Source organism: Enhydra lutris, unplaced genomic scaffold (assembly GCF_002288905.1).
Source record: "Enhydra lutris kenyoni isolate GAN:26980312 unplaced genomic scaffold, ASM228890v2 scaffoldscaffold96, whole genome shotgun sequence".
NCBI classification, from domain to species: Eukaryota; Metazoa; Chordata; class Mammalia; order Carnivora; family Mustelidae; genus Enhydra; species Enhydra lutris.
This window is the reverse complement of record NW_019154180.1, coordinates 540,085-561,689: the sequence shown is the minus strand read 5'-3', so window position 1 is coordinate 561,689 and position 21,605 is coordinate 540,085. Positions and strand designations below refer to the sequence as shown.

Here is a 21,605-nt window from a genome sequence, read left to right as displayed (position 1 = left end):
CAGCATTGAGGTCTACACGGATCAAAACCAAAACAGTTGCTTGCCAGTCACACTCTTTTAAAGGGTGTTGGTGGGGCTCAGGAGGGGAAGGGGAAGAGGACCCTTAGACTACAGCCCACTCATTCCTCCTAGGAGCCAAACCCAGTGTGAAACAGAGGAGAAATTGGAAGTCAAGCCCAAATGCATCTGGACTCTAGATGCATCACCGAGAGGTTTTCCTTCACTGACTCAGTTGTCAACCATAAAAGAGAAGCAAGAAATCTAAAGGGTAATTCCACTGGAGGTTAGACACTGCCTTCTAAGAGAGGCTGCCTGAAGGGCTGGCAATGTGGAGGATGGGAGGCTGGCCAAGGAATGGCTCCATGTCTGCCATCCCATCTGACCGCCATCTCCGTGAGCGGAGCCCGGCCGTCCAAGTCTGTAAATGTTTACGTATACTGAGGCTGCGGTATCCAGTTGAGCACGTAGACATTGAGGAGAAACAGAGAAGTGAGATTTCAACAATCTCCCCCCACACCTGTGCACTTACGTTTGTGGATCGCCCTTGGGATGGGAGAGGCCAGGCCCTCTAGTTATGTGAAATGGCATTACCTCAGAGCCCCGAGCTCCCAGTTCTCTGAACAGGAAGGAAGCAGACCCACGGCTCTATAAGAGCCATTTCCTCTCTGCTGTATTAATTTCACAGATTAGGTAAGCCTCTCCTCTGTGGACCCAATACACCGAGATAACAGCCATTGTGTTTGCTGCAACTCCTACTAATGGAGCTAATCTTGGTAGACTGGTGATGTTGCAGGCTTTTAATGTCAAATTCAACTAACCAGCAGCTCTCGTGATCCCTTCTTTTGTCCTGGCTCCTAGAACTACTGCTGGAAGCCTTAGCCCTTAGTTTCAGACACATAGATGAGGTCTCGGTTCCAAGGAAGGAAAGGTGAAATTTGTCAAGTGGGCTTTTAAAAGGACACCAGAGTCAGAGAGTTTGAATGGGAATCTCTTTTTGTGCTCTATTCACTGGCTTCCTGTTCTCAGTGGTACTAGGAAGTGAACGCAATATTATTTAGTGTCTGTCAGTTCCACATTCCTTGTTTCTGTTAAGAGAAAAAGAAGGCTTTACTTCCCTCATGCTCTTCCTTTCTTTCTAGTTGAAGGGGTGCAGGGCAGAGCTCACTAGACTGGGAGTCGAGATGGATCCTTGGACCGTATTTCCTGCTCTTCCAGAAATTCGTAAGGGGCAAGGTCAGCTCATCTCCTACATCTTTTCTAGGTCAGATTCTAGTTCCTTATATTTTGGGTTGGTTCCCTGCCAACAAGTTTGCACAGAGAATTTCAATAACACATCTCATATTCAAGTTTAAGATAAGAAGCATTCAACAGCCCCCTCCCCCCAATAGCCCATTGTCTGACCGATTCCTGGAGCTTTCTGGGCTCCTGACGATTTCCCACCGTGCCGAAATGGGGAACCATGCTCTTGATTACAAGCCGACTTTTCCATTCATCCATTGTTTGACCTGCAATTTTATTCTTGACTCTCCAAGGCTCTTCCCAAACGACCTAGACACAGGGCTTAGGGAGACAAAAAGTACACTGTCTTTCAGATATGAAGATGAGACCATCGACCGCGAGAATCACAGACTTTCACTCTGAGGACAGGTTTGGGTGGAGTCAGCCACATTCCCTTTCATGTCTCTCTCCCCACCCCACCCCCCTCATTGAACCCCTTCCCACCCCCAGGGATGGGGGCACTTCTGTGAAGCAGTTGGCTGGGATGAGATGGCAGTCCCTGGCTATGAGGCAGAGCGGAATTCACTGGAGAGTGGAAGGATGGGTGGAGAAGCAGCCTGACGTAACTAAAATAACACTAGGCTTAAAGGCAGGGAATGAGGATCTTAGGTCTGGCTTTTTTGTGCATGTGGTATGCAGTGAGATCTGGGGAAAGACTCTTCTGTTCTCTGACACAATTTTCTTATGTGAAAACCATGGTGGTTGGATCAGGTGATGGCTTAAGGCCCCTTCCACTCTCCTAGAGTAAGACTTATGGTGCACTGAAGGAGCAGCTCCAAACTCTGGCCCCATTAGCACCCAGCCAAGTTAGCTGACTAACAGTTTATAACCTGACAGTCAGTGGAAGGAAGCAGTGGGTGTTGGAAGGGGCTCATGAAACTCTGGTGTACTGGTTTACCCAAAACTAACCAAGCAGATGGTGACATGTCTACTCCAGTGCACACCTGCCATGACAGATAAGCAGACCTGTGCTAAACCAAGTAAAGCTTTTTTTTTTTTCATTTTATTTTGTTTCTTTTTTTTGTCTTTCATGATAGAGACATGAAATAAGAGCTCTGTTAAGGCATTCATATATGAGGGAAGATCTCCTTCTTGGAAATCCTCTTGGCAGTATAGAATCGGGCACAAAATTGTCCACATCCAGACTTCTGCCTTTGGGAAAATGGGAATGTACTCTTCCCATTTTCCCACTGAGTACAACTAAAACCTCTGGACATTATATATAAAACCAACATAAGAAGACCTGGAAAGTGGAGAGACGAAGGGACCTTGGGACCTGAGGAACAATGTGGTGGTGAGTTCTCTGGGTTTTTGCCTCATAGATCTCAGACACGGACCTGAAGAAGCTGGCAACCCCAAAATGACAATAGACACTGACGAAAATTCCCCAACAAAAGCTTACTCTCTCTAGCTAAAGGACCAAAAAAGGGACAGCCCACAGAGGCAGAACATGTTTATACAAGAACTGCTCTAATTCAGCTAAACACCACAGGAAAAAGTGTGGTCCCATCAAGTCCCAACATCAGAGGCCAAGTGGGGACCTAGACTCTACCCCAACCCGGCAGTTATGATTTATTTCTCCCTGTCCCCAAAAAGGTAGTATAGGAGGAGGCCTAATAGAGAGTCAGGACCTTTGCTCCTGCATAGTGGTAATGAGTCCACATCCCATCATTGTCAGTGTCAGTGGGGATCACATGGGGAACAGTGATGAGGCACTACTACCGATCCCAGCCAGGATGGTATCAGTAAAAGCCTAGGAGGGAGCTAGAATTCTCACTACTACCCAGCAGTAATGAGGCACCCCAACCTCCTTGGTGTCAATGAAGGCTAAGTGGGGAACCTGGTAGAAATGAGATGGTGACCCTGTTCCCTGCCAAAGCATTGTCAGAGGAAGTCAGCTAAAACAGAAGATCTAAATAAGTGCTGAAATAAGAGAGTTCTCTTATTTTATCTCAACCCAGAATCTTATACCTAGTGAAAATATGCTTCAGGTATGGAAGGGAAATCAAGATATTTTGAGATAAAGAAAAACTCAAAGGATTTGTTAGTAACAGACCACTCCTAAGAGGATGGATAAAGAACGTTCTCTAACCAGAAAGGAAGTGATCAAAGAGGGAATTTTGGACACCACCAAAGAAGAATGAAAAATGGAAAGAAAAAAATATGGGTAAATATAATAGACTTTCTTTCTTTCAAGTTTTCTAAATTATATCTGATAGCTGAAGCACCAATTATAACATTGCATGCTGTGGTTCTAAATGTTATGTGGAAGAAATATTTAACATAATTACATTATAAATGGGAGGGTAAAGAGCAGATGGAAAGAGAAGTAAGGTTTCCATACTTCACTCACACTGGTAAAATATCACTCACACTGGTAAAATATTGACATCAGTAGACTATTACAGGTTATGTATATATGACATAATACCTAGAGTAACCACTAAAAATGGCATACAAAAAGATGCATGCAAAAATATTGTACATGAATCATCAAATGGAATTTCAAAAACTGTTCAAGTAACCTATAGGAAGTCTGGACAAAGAAAATAAAGAAACAAAAAACAAAACAAACAAGATAAAAATAAATTGGTAGACTTAAGCATTAACTACCAGTAAGTTCATTAAAACGCAAATGATCCAGGGACTCTGGGTGGCTCAGTTGGTTAAGCATCTGACTTCAGCTCAGGTCATGATCTCAGGGTCCTGGGAACCAGCCCTGCATTGGAATCCCTGCTCAGCAGGGAGTCTGCTTGTCCCTCTCCCTCTGTCCCTGCCCTTACTTGTGCTCTCTCTCTCTCTCTCTCTCTCGCTCTCTCTCTCAAATAAATAAAATGTTTTTAAAAATGAAAATGATTTAAATCTACCAATTAAAAGACAAACGTTGGCAGAGTGAAAAAACAACATGATCCAACTATATGCTGTCTGTGAGATGCTCATCTCAAATATAATGATATGAACAGGTTGAAAGTAAAAGGTGAAAAAGATATATCATGTAAATGGTAATAAAAAATAGTTATGGGGTAGCCCTGGTATTTGCAGATAAAATGAACTTCAGAACAAAGAAAATTACCAGAGACAGAAAGGGGCATTACATAATGATAAAAGGGTCAATCCACCAAGAAGACATAGTTATCCTAATTGTGCACACACCAAACAACAGAACTGCATGACATATGAAGCAAAAATCAAAAGAACTGAAAGGAGAAATAGAAAAATTCGCATTTATAGTGGAGACTTCAACTTCCTCTCTCAACAACTCATAGAACTAGATAGAAAATCAACACAAAGAATTCAACAACATCATCATCTAACAGGATCTAATTGACATTTAGAGAACACTCCATCAAAAAAAAAAAAAACAAGTAAAATTTGCATTCTTTTCAAGCACTCAAGGAATATATATCAAGATAAACTTATTCTGGACAATAAAACAATCCATAAACATTTAAAGAATTGAGATTTCTCTGACTATAATGGGATCAAATTAGGAAACAACAATAGAAAAACAATAGGAAAATCTCTAAACACTTGGGAACTAAGCAACACATTAAAAAAATTTATGCGTCAAAGAGGAGGTCTCAAGACAAATTTTAAAAATACTAGGGATGCCTGGGTGGCTCAGTTGATTAATCATCTGATTCTCAATCTCAGCTCAGGTCTTGATCTCAGGGTCATTTGTTCAAGCCCCATGTTGGGCATGGAGCCTACTTAAAAACAATTGAACTTAATGAAAACAAAAATACAATATATCAAAATTTGTAGGACACAGGTAAAGCTAGAGGGAAATTTACTGTACTAAATGCCTACAATAGAAATTTGGGAGAAGTCTAAAAACAATGAATTACCAACTAAGGAACCAAGAAAAGAAGAGCAAAATAAATCTAAATCTAAAACAAACAAGAAGAAGGGAATATCAAGAATAGATGCTGCTATTGAAATTATATTGAAGGGGGCGCCTGGGTGGCTCAGCGGTTTAAGCCTCTGCCTTCGGCTTAGGTCATGATCTCAGGGTCCTGGGATCAAGCCCCACATCGGGCTCTCTGCTCAGCAGGGAGCCTGCTTCCTCCTCTCTCTCTCTGCCCGCCTCTCTGCCTACTTGTGTTCTCTCTCTGTCAAATAAATAAATAAAATCTTAAAAAAAAAAAAAAAAAAATTATGTTGAAAACAGAAAAAAAAAAAAATGAAGCCCAATGGGGCAAAGGTGGTTTTTAGGAAAAAATAAAAATAAAATTGACAAGCATCTAGAAAGACTAACAAAGGGAAAAGAGGGAAGAGACAAATGACCAATATTGAAATGAAAAAGGGAATATTACTACTGATTCTGTAGACATGTAAAGAGTAATAAGAAAATACTATAAACATCTCTACCCATGCAAATTTGAAAATTAGATGAAATGAGCCAATTATTCTAAAAGAACAAACTACCAAAATTAGCCCAATATAATTATTAAAGGAATTAAATTCATAATAAAAAAAACCTCCAGAAATTGAAAACTCCAGGCTCAGACAGTTTCACTAGAATTATACCAATAGTTTAAAGAAGAATTAGCACCAATTCTACATAATCTCTTCAGAAAACAGAAGAAAAGGGGACACTTCCCAAATCATTGTGTTACCCTAACAGCAAAGATGAAGAATGTGCAAAGAAGTCTACAGACTAATATTTCTCAGGCACATAAACACAAAAATCCATAACAAAGTTTTAGCAGTTTATGAGAATTATACATTCTAATCAAGTCAGGTTTATTCTAGGGATGCAGGGCTGGTTTGATATCCAAAGGTGAACACGCATTATCTACCATATTAATAAGCAAAATAATAAAAATCATGTGATCACTTCAAAAATATTGAAAAAGAACAAAGTTGGAGGAGTCACACTTTGCAGTTTTAAAACGTACTACAAAATGACAGTAATCAATTCTCCTCGCTCATGCTCTCTCTGTCTCTCTCTCAAATAAATAAATAAAATCTTAAAAAAAAAAAGCCTCTTCAAAATGACAGTAATCAAAACGGTGCACTACTGGCATAAAGACAAACATATATGCCAATGGAATACACTTGAGAATCCAGAAATAAAGCCATAAATCTATGGCCAATTGATTTTCAAAAAGGGTGTCAAGACTATTCAGTAGAAGAAACACTAGTCTCTTTAACAAATGGATAGTCACATGCAAAAAAATGAAGTTGGACCCCTTACATCACACTGTATTTAAAAATCAATTCAAAATGGACCAACCTAAACACAGTAGCTAAAACTATAAAACATGTGGAAGAAAACATAAGGGAAAATCTTTATAACACTGGATTTTGCAATGGATTCTTAGATACGACACCAAAAGCATGAGCAACAACAACAAAATAGATGAACTGGACTTCATCAAAATTAAGAGTGTCAAAAGGACATTATCAAGAAAGTAAGAAGACAGCCCACAGAGTAAGAGAAAACTATTGCAAATCATATATTTGATAAAGATCCAGCATGACTTAGAATATATAAAGAACTCTTACAACTCAACCATGAAAAGACAAGCAATACAATCTAAAAAATGGACTAAAGACTTGAATAGACCTTTCTCCAAAGAAGATACACTTTTGGCCAACAAGCCCATGTAAAGATGCTTAATTAGTAGTAGGCCTTAAGGAAATACAAATCAAAACTTGATATACCACTTCCCACCCATCAGGATAGCATAATTAAAGAAAGGAAAATAATGAGTGTTGATTGTAGAGAAATCAGAACCCGTGTACATTTCCTGATGGGAATTTAAATGTTACAGGTGCTGTAGAAAACAGTTTGGCAATTGTTCAAAAAGTAAAATGTACAATTACCATCTGACCCTGCAATTCTACTCCTAGGTATATATCCAAAAGAACCAAAAATAGACACTTATACAATTTTACACAATCCTCTTAAGTTCATCATCCATGATAACCAAAAGGTGGAAATAGCCCAAATGTCCATCAGTGTGTAAATGGATAAACAAATTTGGTACAACCGTACCATGGACTGTTACTGACAAAGACTAGGACATGGATGAACTTGACAACACGCTACTAAGTGAAAAGAAGCCTGCTGTGAAAAGTCCCATATTGTATGAAATTATGTGAAATGTCCAGAATAGGTAAATCCATAGAGACAAAAATCAGATTGGTGTTTGGTAGGGGCTGGGGGAAGGGAAGAATGAAGAATGACTGCTTAATGAATAGAGGGTTTTATTTCAGGGTGATGTAAATATTTAGGAACTAGATAGAGGTAATGTTTTAGTACATTGTGAATGCATTAAATGACACTAAATTGTTAATGCGACTTTCATCTTTAAGAAAATAGTGACCACACTAAATATTGACCACGATGAGAGAAACTGGATCACTCATACTTTGCTGGTGGGAGTGAAAAAGTCACTCGGCAAAAACAGTTTCTGCAAAACTCTTTGGCAGTTTCTTTAAAAACTAAACACACGACCATTGGATGACCCAGCCACTGAACTCCTGGATATTTATCCCAGAGGAATGAAGACTTGCGTTCATACAAAATTTTGCAAATGAGTGTTTAGAATAGCTTTATTCGTAATAGCCAAATAAGGGAAACAACCCAGAAGTCCTTTGATGGATGTATGGTTAAACCAGCAATATAAAGACATGACTGCTAATCTAGACAGTGACCTGGATCAATATGCAGAGAATTACACTGTGTGAAAAAAGCCAAGCCCCCAAATTTACATATTGCATAATTTCCTTTATATAACAATCTTAAAATGACAAAACCATAGAAGTGGACTGATTAGTGGTTGCCAATGGTTAAGGAAGGAGTGAGTGTGGGAGGGAAGTGGATGTATCCACAAACGGGCAACATGAGGGATTCATGTGGTGATGGGAATGTTCTGTACCTTAGCTGTACCAATGTCAGCATCCTGCTTGTGATATCGTATCATAGTTTTGCAAGATGTTATCATTAGGGGAAGTTGGCTGAAGGGTACATGGGACCTATTTGGATTATTTCTTACAACTGCATGTTCATTTATAATGATCTTGAAGCAAAAAACTTCTATTAAAATATGATCATATCATTTGAAACATAAAAAGCACTTCACAAAATTCAACATCCATTCATGATAAAAACTTTCAGAAAACCAGGAGTAGAGGGGAACTTCCTCAACTCAATAAAGGACGTCTGTAATAAATCTATAGCTAACAACACACTTAATGATTAAAGAATAAATGCCTTCCCTATAAGACTATTAACAAGGCAAGAATTTCTGCTCTCATCACTGTTTTATCAAATCAATATGCTGGACACCTTAAACTTATACAATGTTGTATGTCAAATGTATCTCAATTTAAAAAACCCAAAATAAAAACATAGTACTGGGAAGTTCTAGCTGGTCCATTAAGCTAAGAAAATGAAATGAAAGATATATGTACGTGTTAGAAAAGGAGAAGTAAAGCTATTTCTATTTGCAGTTGGTGCAATTGTCTATGTGGAAAACCTTAAGAAATTTACAAAGAAACTCACAGAACCAAGAAGAGAGTTGAGGAAGGTCTTGGGATACAAGATCAATGAATAAAAGGATTGTGTGGTATTGGCAAAGGGACAGACACACAGATAAATTAAATAGAACAGAGAACCAAAAAAAGACCCACACAAATACACCTGATTTTTGGCAAAAGTGCAAAAGCAATCTGGTGCAGGCCTAATAGCATTTTTAACACAGGGTTCTGGAGCAAGTGAACATCCACAGACAAAAAAATGAATATCAATCTCAACCTTATCCCTTACACAAAAATTAACTCAAAATGGACCATGGAGTTAAATGTAACAGTCAAACTATATGTGTTTCAGGAAAAAAGTAGGAGAAAATCTGTAGGAGGTAAAGCTAGGCAAAACGTTCTTTCTCAGATTTGATACCAAACGCATGACCCATGAAAAGACATATAGACAATCAGACCTTGTTGAAAATACAATCTTTTGCTCTATGAAAAGACCCTGTGAATAGGATGAAAAAAACAAGTTACAGACTGGGAGTAAGTATGTGCAACCTCATATCTGATAAAGGACTAGTATCTAGAATATATAAAGAGTCTCCACACTCAATGGTAGGAAGACAAACTACTACTATCCAAATGGAAAACGGGCAAAAGATGTGAAAAGACATTATACTGTCAAGTTCGTACAGCTTGCAAATAAGCACATACAAAGATGTTCAATATCAATAACCATTAGAGAATAGCAAATTAAAATCTCAATGCGATTCGCCTACATACCTATCAGAATAGCTAAAATAAAAAATGGCCACAATGACAAAAACAGGTGATGATGTCGAGAAGCTGTTGGTGGGAATGCAAAATGGTACAGACACTCTGTAAGATTGTTAGGTAGTTTCTTCTAAGAGTAAGCATACAAGTATCAGAGGACAGAGCAATTGCACTCCAGGGTCATTTATCCTGAAAAAATTGAAAATGTGTGGCCACACAAAAGACCCATAGCGAGACTCATTAGGAAAAAACCCACAGCAATATAGATTTCCTGGTTTTGATATTATAAAACTGGGATATAAGGTGTAACCACAGGAGACCTCTGTACCATGTTTGCAATTTCCCCTGAATCTGTCATTACTTCAAAATAAGCCACGAACTGCTATTCAAAACAGATGTCAAAGTCCACATCCAGGGGGACACCAATTCTTCTTCTGGCTTCTGGGACATGTCCTAAGGAATGTTCGTTTTTAAAGCAACATACAGAAGTTTGTACAGACCTTTTTATTCTTCAAAAAACAATTGCCACCCAAATATTTCTTGGGTGTTTTAGGGACTGAGCCCAAGGCCTTGGCTGTGACCTCACTCAAATACTAAGGTCTGGGGACAAAATGGCATATAACGTACAATGCACCCAAAGAAAACTGGAAAAAAGAGACCCCATTTTCCACAGAGGCCATCACTAACTCCCTGGCCCGGCATCTGGAGCCCGTGTGGGGGACGGAGGCCGGGATCTTATTTCAGGGCTGGCAATACAAAACCTATCCACATCAAACAAGCTACCCATTCAGCTCTAAAGAAAAAAGGCAAAAAAAAAAAAAAAAAAAAATGCCACTATTGCTTTTAAAGACTCCACTCCACTGATTTCTTGTCCTGCCCCTTTGTGGCTCCCAGCAGCCAACGTAAAGGGGACAAGTGGGGGTAATGGCCAGAGCTTCCAGAACAAAGACTTGATTCTCTGGTCTTCGGTAGCAGCCTACTGGCCCAGCACCACATCAGTGCCCTTGGGTACTGGCTGGACCAGGGCTGGGGAGCATAGCCAATCCGTAGAGTGGGGGAGGCACTGGTAGGAGGTCCCCGCCTGGAAATGGCCTTTGTTTGGTCCAAGTCAGAAGGGGTGTCCCACCCCCAGCATATCAGCCTTGGGCCTTGGTCTCAGATCTTCCTTCCCTCTAGATGAACCCAGGCCTGGGAAACAGCGCTTGGGCAGACCTTTCTGTCCACAGCAGGGGCTCTGCCACCTTTCCACCCCTGAGGCCCACCTGGGCCCCTAGTCCCCTGGCAATGCCCATGAGCACCTATTCGGGAAGCCTATGCCCCTTGCATAAAAGGCAACCAACTCCCAGCATTTGTTCTTACCCAAGCGTGGTCCAGGGCTGTAGATGTACCCCGGAGCCATCTGCCACACACACTTCGGATTTCATTCCCACAAATCCACATACACTCAACGTTCCACTTCATATATATCTATGTTTGGTTTCCATACAGAAAGAAAATGTGCCCCATCCTCACCCCTATCCCCACGGGCACAGGCTACAAAGTCAGAAAGCACATGTTTTGTGACTTTGTAGCCTGTGCCCGTGGGGATCGTGTTGAGGCAAGGGGTTGTTGTCCTCCGCCTCAACTTCAGAACAGAAGCCTGTGGCTCTGGCTCTAAGCACATACCTGGGAACCCCTGGCCACCCACCCCAGAGCTCCAAAGGCACACTATTACCTCTGGGGTTTTCGCTGGCTCACCCCTCCCCGTGTTAGCCATGCCTCTAGTGCCTGACTTCTTGCTTCCCGGGTCTGTGGAGTCTGCCAGATCCCTTATGTCCACCTCCAAGTGCCAGCTGGGGCCACCTGGCTGCAGGCATGACTGAGGAAGGAAACAAGGAGCCAAGTTATAGGCACTTGGCAAGGAAGGAAGAGGAGCATGAGGATATTGCTGGCGCATCCCTGAAGGCCTGAAATCTTGTTTAACAGCACAAAGGAGGGGCACTGGGTGGCTCAGTTGGTGAAGCATCTGCCTGTAGCTCAGGTCATGGTCCCAGGGTCCTGAGATCAAGTCCCAAGTTGGACTCCCTGCTCATCAGAGAGCCTTCTTCTTCTTCCCCAACTCCTTGTACTCTCTCTCTCTCTCTCTTTTTCTTTCAAATAAATAAATACAATCTTAAAAAAAAAAGCACAAAGGAGTTCTGCCTTTGCCCCCCAGCCCCTAGCAGCTCAGTCAGGAAGAGCCTTGGGCTTCAGACTGGAAGGTCCAAACAGCATGCTGCACTGCAAAGCCAAGTTGAGTGTCTACTTCTCAGGCGCACTGACAGACCTGAGTGTGTCCGTCAACCTGACTGCTTCTTCCCCTGTATCCCCTGGATGGGGTGAGGATGAGGAGACAGACTCAGCCACTCCCAGGAGACCCCTGAGGTCACAGTGTCCTATCATGAGGCTCCAGGTTGTTGGGCAGATTTTTGGTTGGGATAGAGGACGTTCAGGAAGAGGAGGTCTTCTTTCTCTGGGGAAGGTCTTCATTTTTTTCAAGGGTGAAATTTAGCCCCCAAAGCAAAGAAAAACCCCAAAGACTTCCAGGTTTCAAATGGGCTTGTGGATGAACACATCTACAATGCTGATGGATAAATAATTCAAATCTGTTTCCAAACACGCACACGGTGCTATAGGTTGAATTGTGTCTCCTTCCTGTATTTCACTGTGTGGCTTTATTTGCAAATATGGTCATTGCAGGTGTCAGGAGTTAAGACGAGGTCACCCTGGAGTAGGATGGGCCCCTAATTCGGTAGGACTGATGTCCTTATTGAAAGGGGGCATTTGGACCCAGAGGCATGGGCAAAGGGAGAATGTCATGTGCAGACGGCAGTGATGCTGCCACAAGCCAAGGGACCACCAAGCTCTAGAAGAAAGAGCAGGAATAGGTCCTTCCGTGGCCCCTTCTGAGGGAGTGCAGCCCTCCTGACACTTTGATCTTAGACTTCTACTTCCTAGAGCTGTGAGAAAACAGATGTGTGTGTGTTTTAAGGCACCCTGTCTATTGAATTTTTGTTACGGCATCCCCAACAAACTCACACACTGGGGACAAAAATGTAGGGGAAGGCACAAGTGCCGGCAAGGACTGGTCTGTGTCCACAGCACAGCACATTCCCTGGTACTCTGAGCTCCTGGGCTGGCTTACTGTTCTGAGATGAAAGATTATCTCTCATTAGGATGACTAAGAGCTGGAGTGTTCACATCCCAGGGCAGTCTTTGGCTCTAGGCACTTAGAGAACACCCAGATCTGGACTCTTATTTCTCTGCCCACCCCACTAACCTGAAGCCAGGGGTCATCCTACTTCTTCCAGGTGGCTCTGAACCAAACCACCAGACACAATGCTTTTGCTCATGGGAAACAGTTTATAAAATTTTGTAGACAAAACTGGGGGCTGGGGGCGGGGGCATGTGGGACTGGAAAAGAAGCAAGGGCACGAAGGGAAGGAGGATTCCCTTGGCTTGATGTCTGGCTGCACACAGACCCAGAAGCTAAGGCCACGCCTATCTTCCAGATTTCTAGGCCAGATGGTGGAAAGTGTGGGGCTGCTGATAGGCAGAGATAGCACATGATGAACAGACCCCGAAGCTCACTGCCATCCGCCATGGCCACTGTGGCTGCTGATCATAGCAGGTCACCCTGCTCTGAAAGGTAGTGGCTAACTGTTCATAATTACTATCTGCCACTCACAATCTTGGGGTTAAGCTGGGCGTGAGTCAAGTAGGATGCCCTGGTTCCAGTAGGATTCAGACCCAGGCTGGAGACAGGCAGGTCAAGGGTTAAAGAGGTCAGGCTTCTAGCTAACAGTACAGGCAGGACTTTGGAGCCCAACGACAAGCCCTGAAGTTGGAAGGCTGGCTTCTCAATCTTGAGTTATGGGGCTCTGGAGAGGCACCCACCATGAGCCAGGCATCTGGCTTGGCAATTTACACAGTATTTCTATTGGCTCTTTCCAACCTTCCTACACAGTACACATGAAGAGCTCCCTTTGTGTCCCCATCACGCATGGCGGAAAGTACTTTTCTAACATTTGGCTCCCCTGTGGTCTGTAAGCCCTCCGAGGGAAGGAAAGATGGCTTACATGTGCTTCTCTATAGAATTCAGAGCACACAGTAGGAGGTCAGGAACTATCTGCTGGATGCATCCACAAAGTGGATTCGAGCTTGGGTGGAAGGTTTGACTAGAAACCCCTAAAGCAGTCCTTCAGCCTAGAGCCTTTATGATGTGGTATGTTGGAGCCCATGTGTCCTTAGGAACTCATAACACATCCTTCATTCTGTCCATTTAAAAGGACTGCTTTGACAGTGAGAAGAGCTGCAAGGCTTGTAATTATCGCCTCGTGCTAATAAGTATATTAGTATCCTAAAACACTGTTTTTACTTTTTAAAAGTTGACTTTGAAAAAGCCCAAAGTGATTCGGAAAAATTGGAATCCTCAAATATTGCTGGTGGGAATGAGAAATGGTGCAGCCACTCCGGAAAACAGTTTGGCAGCTGCTGAACAAGTTAAACATAGAGTAGCGACATGATTCGGCAATTCCGCTCCTGGGTGTACATCCAACAGAACTGAAAACACATCTACACAAAAACTTGCACGTGGATCTTCCTAGTAGCACCAGTCACGAGGTTTAAACAACCCAGATGCCCATCAACTGGTGAATGGGGAAGCAAAATGTGGTCTTTCCATAGGACTGAATGTTATTCAACCATGAAAAGGGATGAAATGTGACACACACTACGGCATGGAGGAACTTTGGAATCATGTTATTAAGTGAAAGATGCTAGGCACAAGAGACCCCCACATATTATATGATTCCATTTTTGTGAAATGTCCAGAACAGACGAGCCTGTAGAGATAAAAGGAGATTTGTGGTTGCCTAGGGCTGTGGGGAGAGAGGATAATGTGGAGGAATGGACATGGGTTTCTATTGAGGGGGACAAAAATGTTCTAGAATTAATTGTGAGAATGGTTACACGTGCCTGTGAATACACTGAAACTCATTCACTTGTACACGTTCAGAATGAACTGTAGAGTATGTGAATGATATACTAATTGAGATTTTTTATAAAGCCCAAATTGTTATCATTCCTTCATCTAACTTGGGGTTTTAGAAAGATGTTCCTTTTAGAGAAAGTATGAGTCATCTTGTATTTGGAAGAAAGAAAATTTATATCCTCTTCTCTTTTTTTAAGGTTTTTATTTTAATTCCAGTTAGTTACCAGAGTGTAATATTAGTTTCAGGTGTATGATATAGTGAGTCAACACTTTCATATGTCACTCTGTGCTCATCACAACACGTGGGTTCCTTCGTCCCCATCCCGTTTCCCCCACCGCCCCCATCTCCATTCTGGTAACCATCAGTGTGTTCTCTAGAGTTAAGAATCTGTTTCTTCCTTTGCATCTCTCTCTGTTTTCCCTTTGCTCCTTTTTTTGCTTCTTAAATTCTGCATATGAGTGAAATCATATAGTACTTGTCTTTCTCTGACTGACTCATTTCACTTTACATAATACACTCTAGCTCCATCTACATCTTCACAAATGACAAAATTTTGTTCTTTTTCATGGCTGAGTAATAGTCCATCATGGATATATACCATCTCTTCTTTGTCCATTCATCTCTCTTCTACTCTTAGTACGAATGACTCCTTGTGAAATGGGATGTCAAAGGGCCTTTTCTCCTGTTGCTGGTGACCTTTCTCCAGTGATCTAGATCATTACTAAAAAGCTTAACCAAGTTGATGTGGACATGATATCTCAAGCTCTGGTTGATTATAATTTTTAAAAAGATTTTATTCATTTATTTGACAGAGAGAGAGAGTACAAGCAGCAGGAGAGGCCAGCAGAGGGAGAGGGAAAAGCAGGCTCTCTGCCCAGCAGATGGCCCAAATGTGGGGCTCGATCCCAGGACCACGGGACCATAACCTGAACCAAAGGTAGATGCCCAACCAACTGAACCACCCAGGTGCCCCGATTATACTTCTGACACAGCCACTGCTGTTTCGCAGGAACTCCCCACTTTGCCTCCTTTGGGCTTTGGGATATCATGCCACTAATGTCAAAAATGCCCCTCCCCATCTAGGTGCCGTGTACCAAATCTGCTTCGGGCCGGGTCTTCCTGGCAAGTACAAATGTCTTGTGGTCCCACAGAGTAGGCCTGGATGGCAAAGTCCTGCTTCAAGGACCCAAGAGTTGTAGAGAGACCTAAAAGTCAGCTGAGAGCACTGTTTCTCCAGTTGGCCTTGCCCTGATGTGGATTTGACTCTGAGACTGAGCAATGTATGATGGTCACCCATTACGGCAAACAGAGAACAGAGGTTTCTGGAACATGGGGACACCAACAAATTAGGGCAGACCAAGACAGTCTTACAGCAGTGGTGACAACGCCGATCTTGTCACATGATTGACAGCAGCAGGACTAGCCTGTGAGGTGATATGAGGCCAAGTTTTGTCAAGAGCTCATTTCTGTACTGGACTTGTTCAGCATTATCTTTTCCTGTCACAGACATCACACACTTTGAGAAGTGAAAGAACCCCGGGATTTAGCATGGCTGCGCAAACGAAGGCCGGGCCCACGACGTGCTGCCCCTTCCATGTGCTGGATACCTAGAAGCCCAGTTTCTCTGAGCTTCTCCACAGGAGACTATGCAATTTGGGGTTGTGTTGGAGGGTGTTGGGAAACTGCTCTGGTGTCCTCTGCAGGGCCAGACATGAACATACACACAAGCAGACATGGGTGTGCCCAGTTGTACATGCGCATAGAAACACATACACAATCACAAGTATGTAGTCACCGATGTACGTGTGTGCGCGCGCACACACACACACAGATGCTGTTGCATATGCATCCCGAAACACACAGAGACACAGATGCACACAGTCCCACGTGAATACAGAAACAGAGGTACGCAGACACACACAGACACAGACACATGCAGACTGTCTCACAGATACACACACACACACACACACATAGGCAGACCCACAAAGACAGACATCGACACACAGATTTCCCCCCATCTCTGCCCCTGGCAAACACCATGGTGCTAGGGGCCCTGGAGAAAGTGCTCCCTCTCTAAGCTGGTTCCAGCAGTGGCCGGCAGAGGGAAGAGAGCTGGAGCTGCGCTCCTCCTTTCCAGCCCTGCCTACCGCTTGTCTTAAGGCACACACTCCAGCAAGGTTCATTTCCTCTCGAAATGACTGCCAAAACAGTGTTGTCCGGGAACTTAACATACAAGAGTCACTGGTGATGCTGGGCTAGGGAGGAGGAAAGCATCGGGCATGGTTTGCTTTTGTAGGAACTTCAGAAGGCAATAGCTTCAGAGTGCAGAAAGAGCTTGTAAACACCTGCCACGTGGGCCCAGGTGCCTGCCATAACCACAGCCAAAGCAGGCAACTAAAGGTGTGCAGTGTGCTGTTAGCTGGTGGCCGAGGAGAAATCGTGGGTGGAACATGGGAGCCAGGGGACCTGGGCTCCACTTCCATCCACCACGAACCTCAGGCTCCATGATCCCCTTTGCTCTTAGGATGATTGGCTCTGGACTCCCAGTGGGACTGGGTGGAGCTTGGGTCCTCTCTTTCCGCAGGAAACCACCTCCCCCACTCCCGGATTTCTAAACAAGGAGATCTGGGGATCAGAGGCCCTAGATCTCTAAGTAGGACAATGCTCAAGAATTCTTCATCCCCCTCAGAGGTCAAAGCATTCTGAAAAGAAAGTGGGGGGAGACAAGGCCACAGCTAATTGGGGAACGTGGGCACTTGTTCTCGGCTGTGGCGAGGAGGTGTCCCCATAGGTCTGCACCCTCGGTCCAGCCTTCTATCTCCTGTTACACTGTGGTGGGTCCAACTGAGAAGTCTGCCTAAGAAGGCAAACAGAAGGAAGGAACAGGGCTTAGCCAGTGGCCTGTAGGAGCAGTGAGTTAAAAGAAGGAAAGGAGCAGCCATTTCTTTGAAAATAAAGACTACTATTAGGCCAGAAAAGATCTGTGGAGAGCCCATGTTTAAGTTGTCTTCCTTAACACATTCCACTCTTTAGATGGATTTAGAATAATAGGAAAAAACCCTAGTGTGACACTCACAGACTTCATGTGAAATCTCGTTTGATGGGAGGAAAATGTGCTTTCAGGACTTACTATGATGAAATAAATTCTGTCTATTCTTGGAAACGCTTCTTTGCAAATATTTCTGATATTATTTCACAAATGAAAGAAAACAGTCAAGCCTGCTACCCCATCTTTGGAGGAAACAATCTAATTTTCAAGAAATGTATCACAACTTGGCAACAATGGCTCTGGCTTCCAGAGAAAGTGGGAAAATTGCTGTGCATTTTGGAAACAGTTCGCGGACTTCCCTCCCAGGACACAGTCACCAAGACACAGACGAGTGGACACAATAAGCAGGCCAGAGAGGGCAACGCGGGCAGAAGCTGGCTCCTGGCTTCGACACAAGAGCAAGACGGACACGAATACTTTCGCAGGCTGCTCTGCTCGATCGCCAAGAGTGAATTTCCACAGTTCAAACTCTATGAGCCAATTTCCAGTGCCAGTCCTATGCCACATTTGCTGCCTTAGAAAACATGAGACCACGCTGCTCTGATCTACCCCGAGTGAAAGAGAGACTGCCGAGTGCCAAGCCAATCTTGAATGCAAGCACCTGACCCATCCCATAAACCCAGATGCTAAGACGGACTGCACAAGCATCTTTTCTTGATCAAACCTGTCTTGCTGAGACAGAAAAAAACAAACCCATGCCATCAGCTGGAGCTTAACCCTGTGGAGGCCACCTGTGCTAGTTCATCAGGAGGAGGAAGTTTCAGGAAAACGACTGGATGGTGTCGGGCTTAGGAGGCTCACAACTCAAGCTTTTCCTGAGTCCGACCTGATCCGCTGCATTTATTCCTTCTGGACCAGTCTCTTCATGATCCGAATCAGGTCCACCTCCACAACTTTATGAGTCCCTGCTTTAACTCCTTCAAGGGTGGCTATAGTTAACTCCATCTTTAGACCAAACGCAAATGTACGTTTCTGGGGTTTAAGGGTTCAAAGAGCTAGAGCTCTTCAGTGGATTGTCCCGCATTACCATCTGTCCACTGTGCACCAAGTTGGTTAGGAATTCAGAAGCATTCCAAACAAACAGTTCTGTGCCAAGACTTTGCAGTCCATGCATCCGGTCAGCCGTCCACTCATTCATCTAAGCAAGCTGTCTGTGTCATCCTGATTCATCCTTCCTCTTTCACTTATACAAAAAAAAAAGGATGAGAGACTTGTGCAGAAGGTACAAGAAAAGAGACAAACTTTTCATTCTCTGTTGCAGCAAACTTAAGGTGTCGTAAAGTTCTTAGCTATACAACCTTAGTGCGTCCAAAAGGTACTGTTTTAATAATATGTACTTTTTTAAGTGGTTAAGAAACCTCTGGTGGTTTCTGAAATTCAGTTCATATTTATTTAAGAAATTTCTTTATTTTCTCTTTTTATTTATTTATTTATTTATTTATAAAGATTTTATTTATTTGCCACAGAAAGAGAGAGAGAGAGTGTGTACACACAAGCAGGCAGAGAGGCAGGCAGAAGCAGCGAGAGAAGCAGGCTCCCCGCCGAGCAAAGAGCCTGATGCGGGACTCGATCCCAGGACGCTGGGATCATGACCTGAGCAGAAGGCAGCGGCTTAACCAACTGAGCCACCCAGGCGTCCCTTTTTTTCTCTTTTTAAAAAGATTTAGTTTATTTATTTCAGAGAGAGAAAGAGGGAGTGGGGGGAGGGGCAGAGGGAGACAATCCTGAAGCAGACTCCCCACTGAGGCAGAGCTCAACGTGGGGCTCAATCCCACGACCCGTGAAATCACTACCTGAGCCAAAACCAAGAATCAGAAGCTCAACCCACTAAGCCACCCAAGCACCTCTAAGAAATTGCTTTTTATGAAAGAGTATCTCTGTTGAGTTTCTCTTGGGTATCGGAAGTTAGAGGGAGTAGCTTGCATATCTACAGAGGCTGATAGGGTCTCTGCTTTCCATTAAAATGTTTCCAACTCTCACGGCATTTGTCAATATACTCAGAAGAATCAGAATGAAATGAATGCAAGGCTTGGTATTCAAGGTCCTGCATGGGTGTTTATGAAAAAACTCTGGGGGTACCTGGGTGGCTCAGTGGGTTAAACATCTGCCTTCGGCTCAGGTCATGATCCCAGGTTCCTGAGATCGAGCCCCACATCAGTCTGCCTGCTCAGCGGGGAGCCTGCTTCTCCCTCTCCTGCTCCCCCGGCTTGTATTCCCTCTCTTGCTGTCTCTTTCTGTGTCAAATAGATAAATAAAGTCTTGAAAAAAAGGAAAAAGAAAGAACTCTGAAGTTGGAGTAAGAGTGCTGGGTTCAAGTCCGGCTCAGAAGGTTGCCGGCTACACGTGTGTAATTGTGAGCCTCTTTATCACCGTCTCTCACCACCGGTGGGCTAATTACACTGATGTCACGGGCAATTAAAAGTTTACAAGTCCCTAGTTTTTCGCAAGCCACCGTTCTCTCATCCTACACTTGGGCAGATGGGTTCACAACCTAGATGTAGGAGCTACCACTTGTCCCTGTTAAATTTCCCATGACAATTTCAAGCTTGTTCAGATCTCTTCAGATCCCAAGTTCATGCTACAGAGAATCATCACCCTCTGGCATTATGTCACGGTCAAATACCAGGTCTGGGTTTCTGTATTCTCATCCAGATCATTGAGGAACGAGTGAAACCAGCCAGGAGGGAGCCTTGGGACTTGCCTCTAGACTTCCTTCCCCAAGGGAGTACATTAATCCATTACCCATGGCCTTGGGATTCAGTCCTTTAATTGGTTACACAATCACAAAACTGGGCTGTAAACAAGGATTTCACAACAGACACTGCCAGATGCTTTGCTGAGGTTTAACAACACTTGCTTCCTTTTCTCTGACCTACCTGCCGAGTGAACAATTCCACCAGAAAAGGGGCCTATTCCCACACACAGGTTGCTCCTAATGAACCCCCGGAGGCTCCGAGGGATCCCCACTCCTTCTGCTTTTGTTTTAGACTCACTTTTCACTGGCTTCCTTTTCTCAGCACGCATTCACTCACTTTTTCAAAGGGCACGTTCTACAGTTTTTCCAGGAAGCCACTCCACCCTAACCATCGCTACGTGAGAGATCCAGCACGGGGAACTTCTCCAGCAGTTTGGAAGTGCGTGCCCATCTGGTGGTTTATGGTTCCTCTTTGCAGATGTGTGTGATTCCCTAATGTTCCGTGACAAGGGGTCACGGTCTTGTTAGCGAGTGCTCTCCCCTCAGTACCAAAGAGCACCACCAGCCTTTTACATCTCTGCACGCAGAGTCCCTTCCCAAGCTGGGAAGGCCAGGCTGTGGTGTTTGTCCGCCACCTTCTGGGGGCGCACCCCTCCCCTGGCTCTCTCTCTGCCCCTGACTCTGAGGCATCTCCAGGAGATCCGGAGTCTTACTCTTGGTGTGATGAGCTCCAAACACCTGTTTCTTCCTAGCCGAAGAGGCTTTCTTCTGGTCGGCCCTGTCTCAGGGCTTTCTTCCCGGTCCGGACTCAATCTTCTGTCAGAAAGCACTGTTCCTGGGTAAGGTGGGAAGAGAAAAGGTGCACCTCCCTAACAGACTCGTAAAGGGTCTGGAGTAAGCTTGGGAATTTCCCTGCGCCCCCCGCCCCAACCTTCCAGTGATGGCTGAGTGTCCATCGCTGAATTTCCCAGACAGAGCGCAGGCGACGCAGGGAGTGGGCTGAGGTGAGTCCCCCTGAAGAGAACAGCCTGAGAACGGAGCCGGAGAGGTGGGTTTGAGGGCAGCGGGGGGTTTCTCCAGCTGTGTGGATGGGTGACAGCCAGCAGAAGCCTGGGGACGGAGGGGTGCCGGGTAGCGGTGCGGTGTGAGGAGAACTGGAGACAGCTTGTTGTCACCTGTTGTCCCCCCACCCCTGCCCGGCTTGAGAGTGGGCCTGTGGAGACAACTGAACTCTTTCCCTCTCGCACTCATGATCGATTTGATGTGTTCCGACGCCGGGTCCCCCATCTCAGGGCCTCCGCGTTATCGTCTG

At 44.1% G+C, this 21,605-nt stretch overlaps 1 protein-coding gene across 2 annotated transcripts in view; it reads right to left on the bottom strand.

Moving 5' to 3' along the window:
- Positions 1-21,605, bottom strand: part of LOC111139160 (mastermind like domain containing 1) — a 109,985-nt gene that overhangs the window by 51,798 nt on the left and 36,582 nt on the right. For both annotated transcript variants that reach the window (XM_022491326.1, XM_022491327.1), the window contains exon 2: positions 1,402-1,560. In XM_022491326.1, coding sequence (XP_022347034.1) covers positions 1,402-1,497 — 96 coding nt within the window. In that variant the 5' untranslated portion in view covers positions 1,498-1,560. The remainder of the gene's footprint in view (positions 1-1,401; positions 1,561-21,605) is intronic.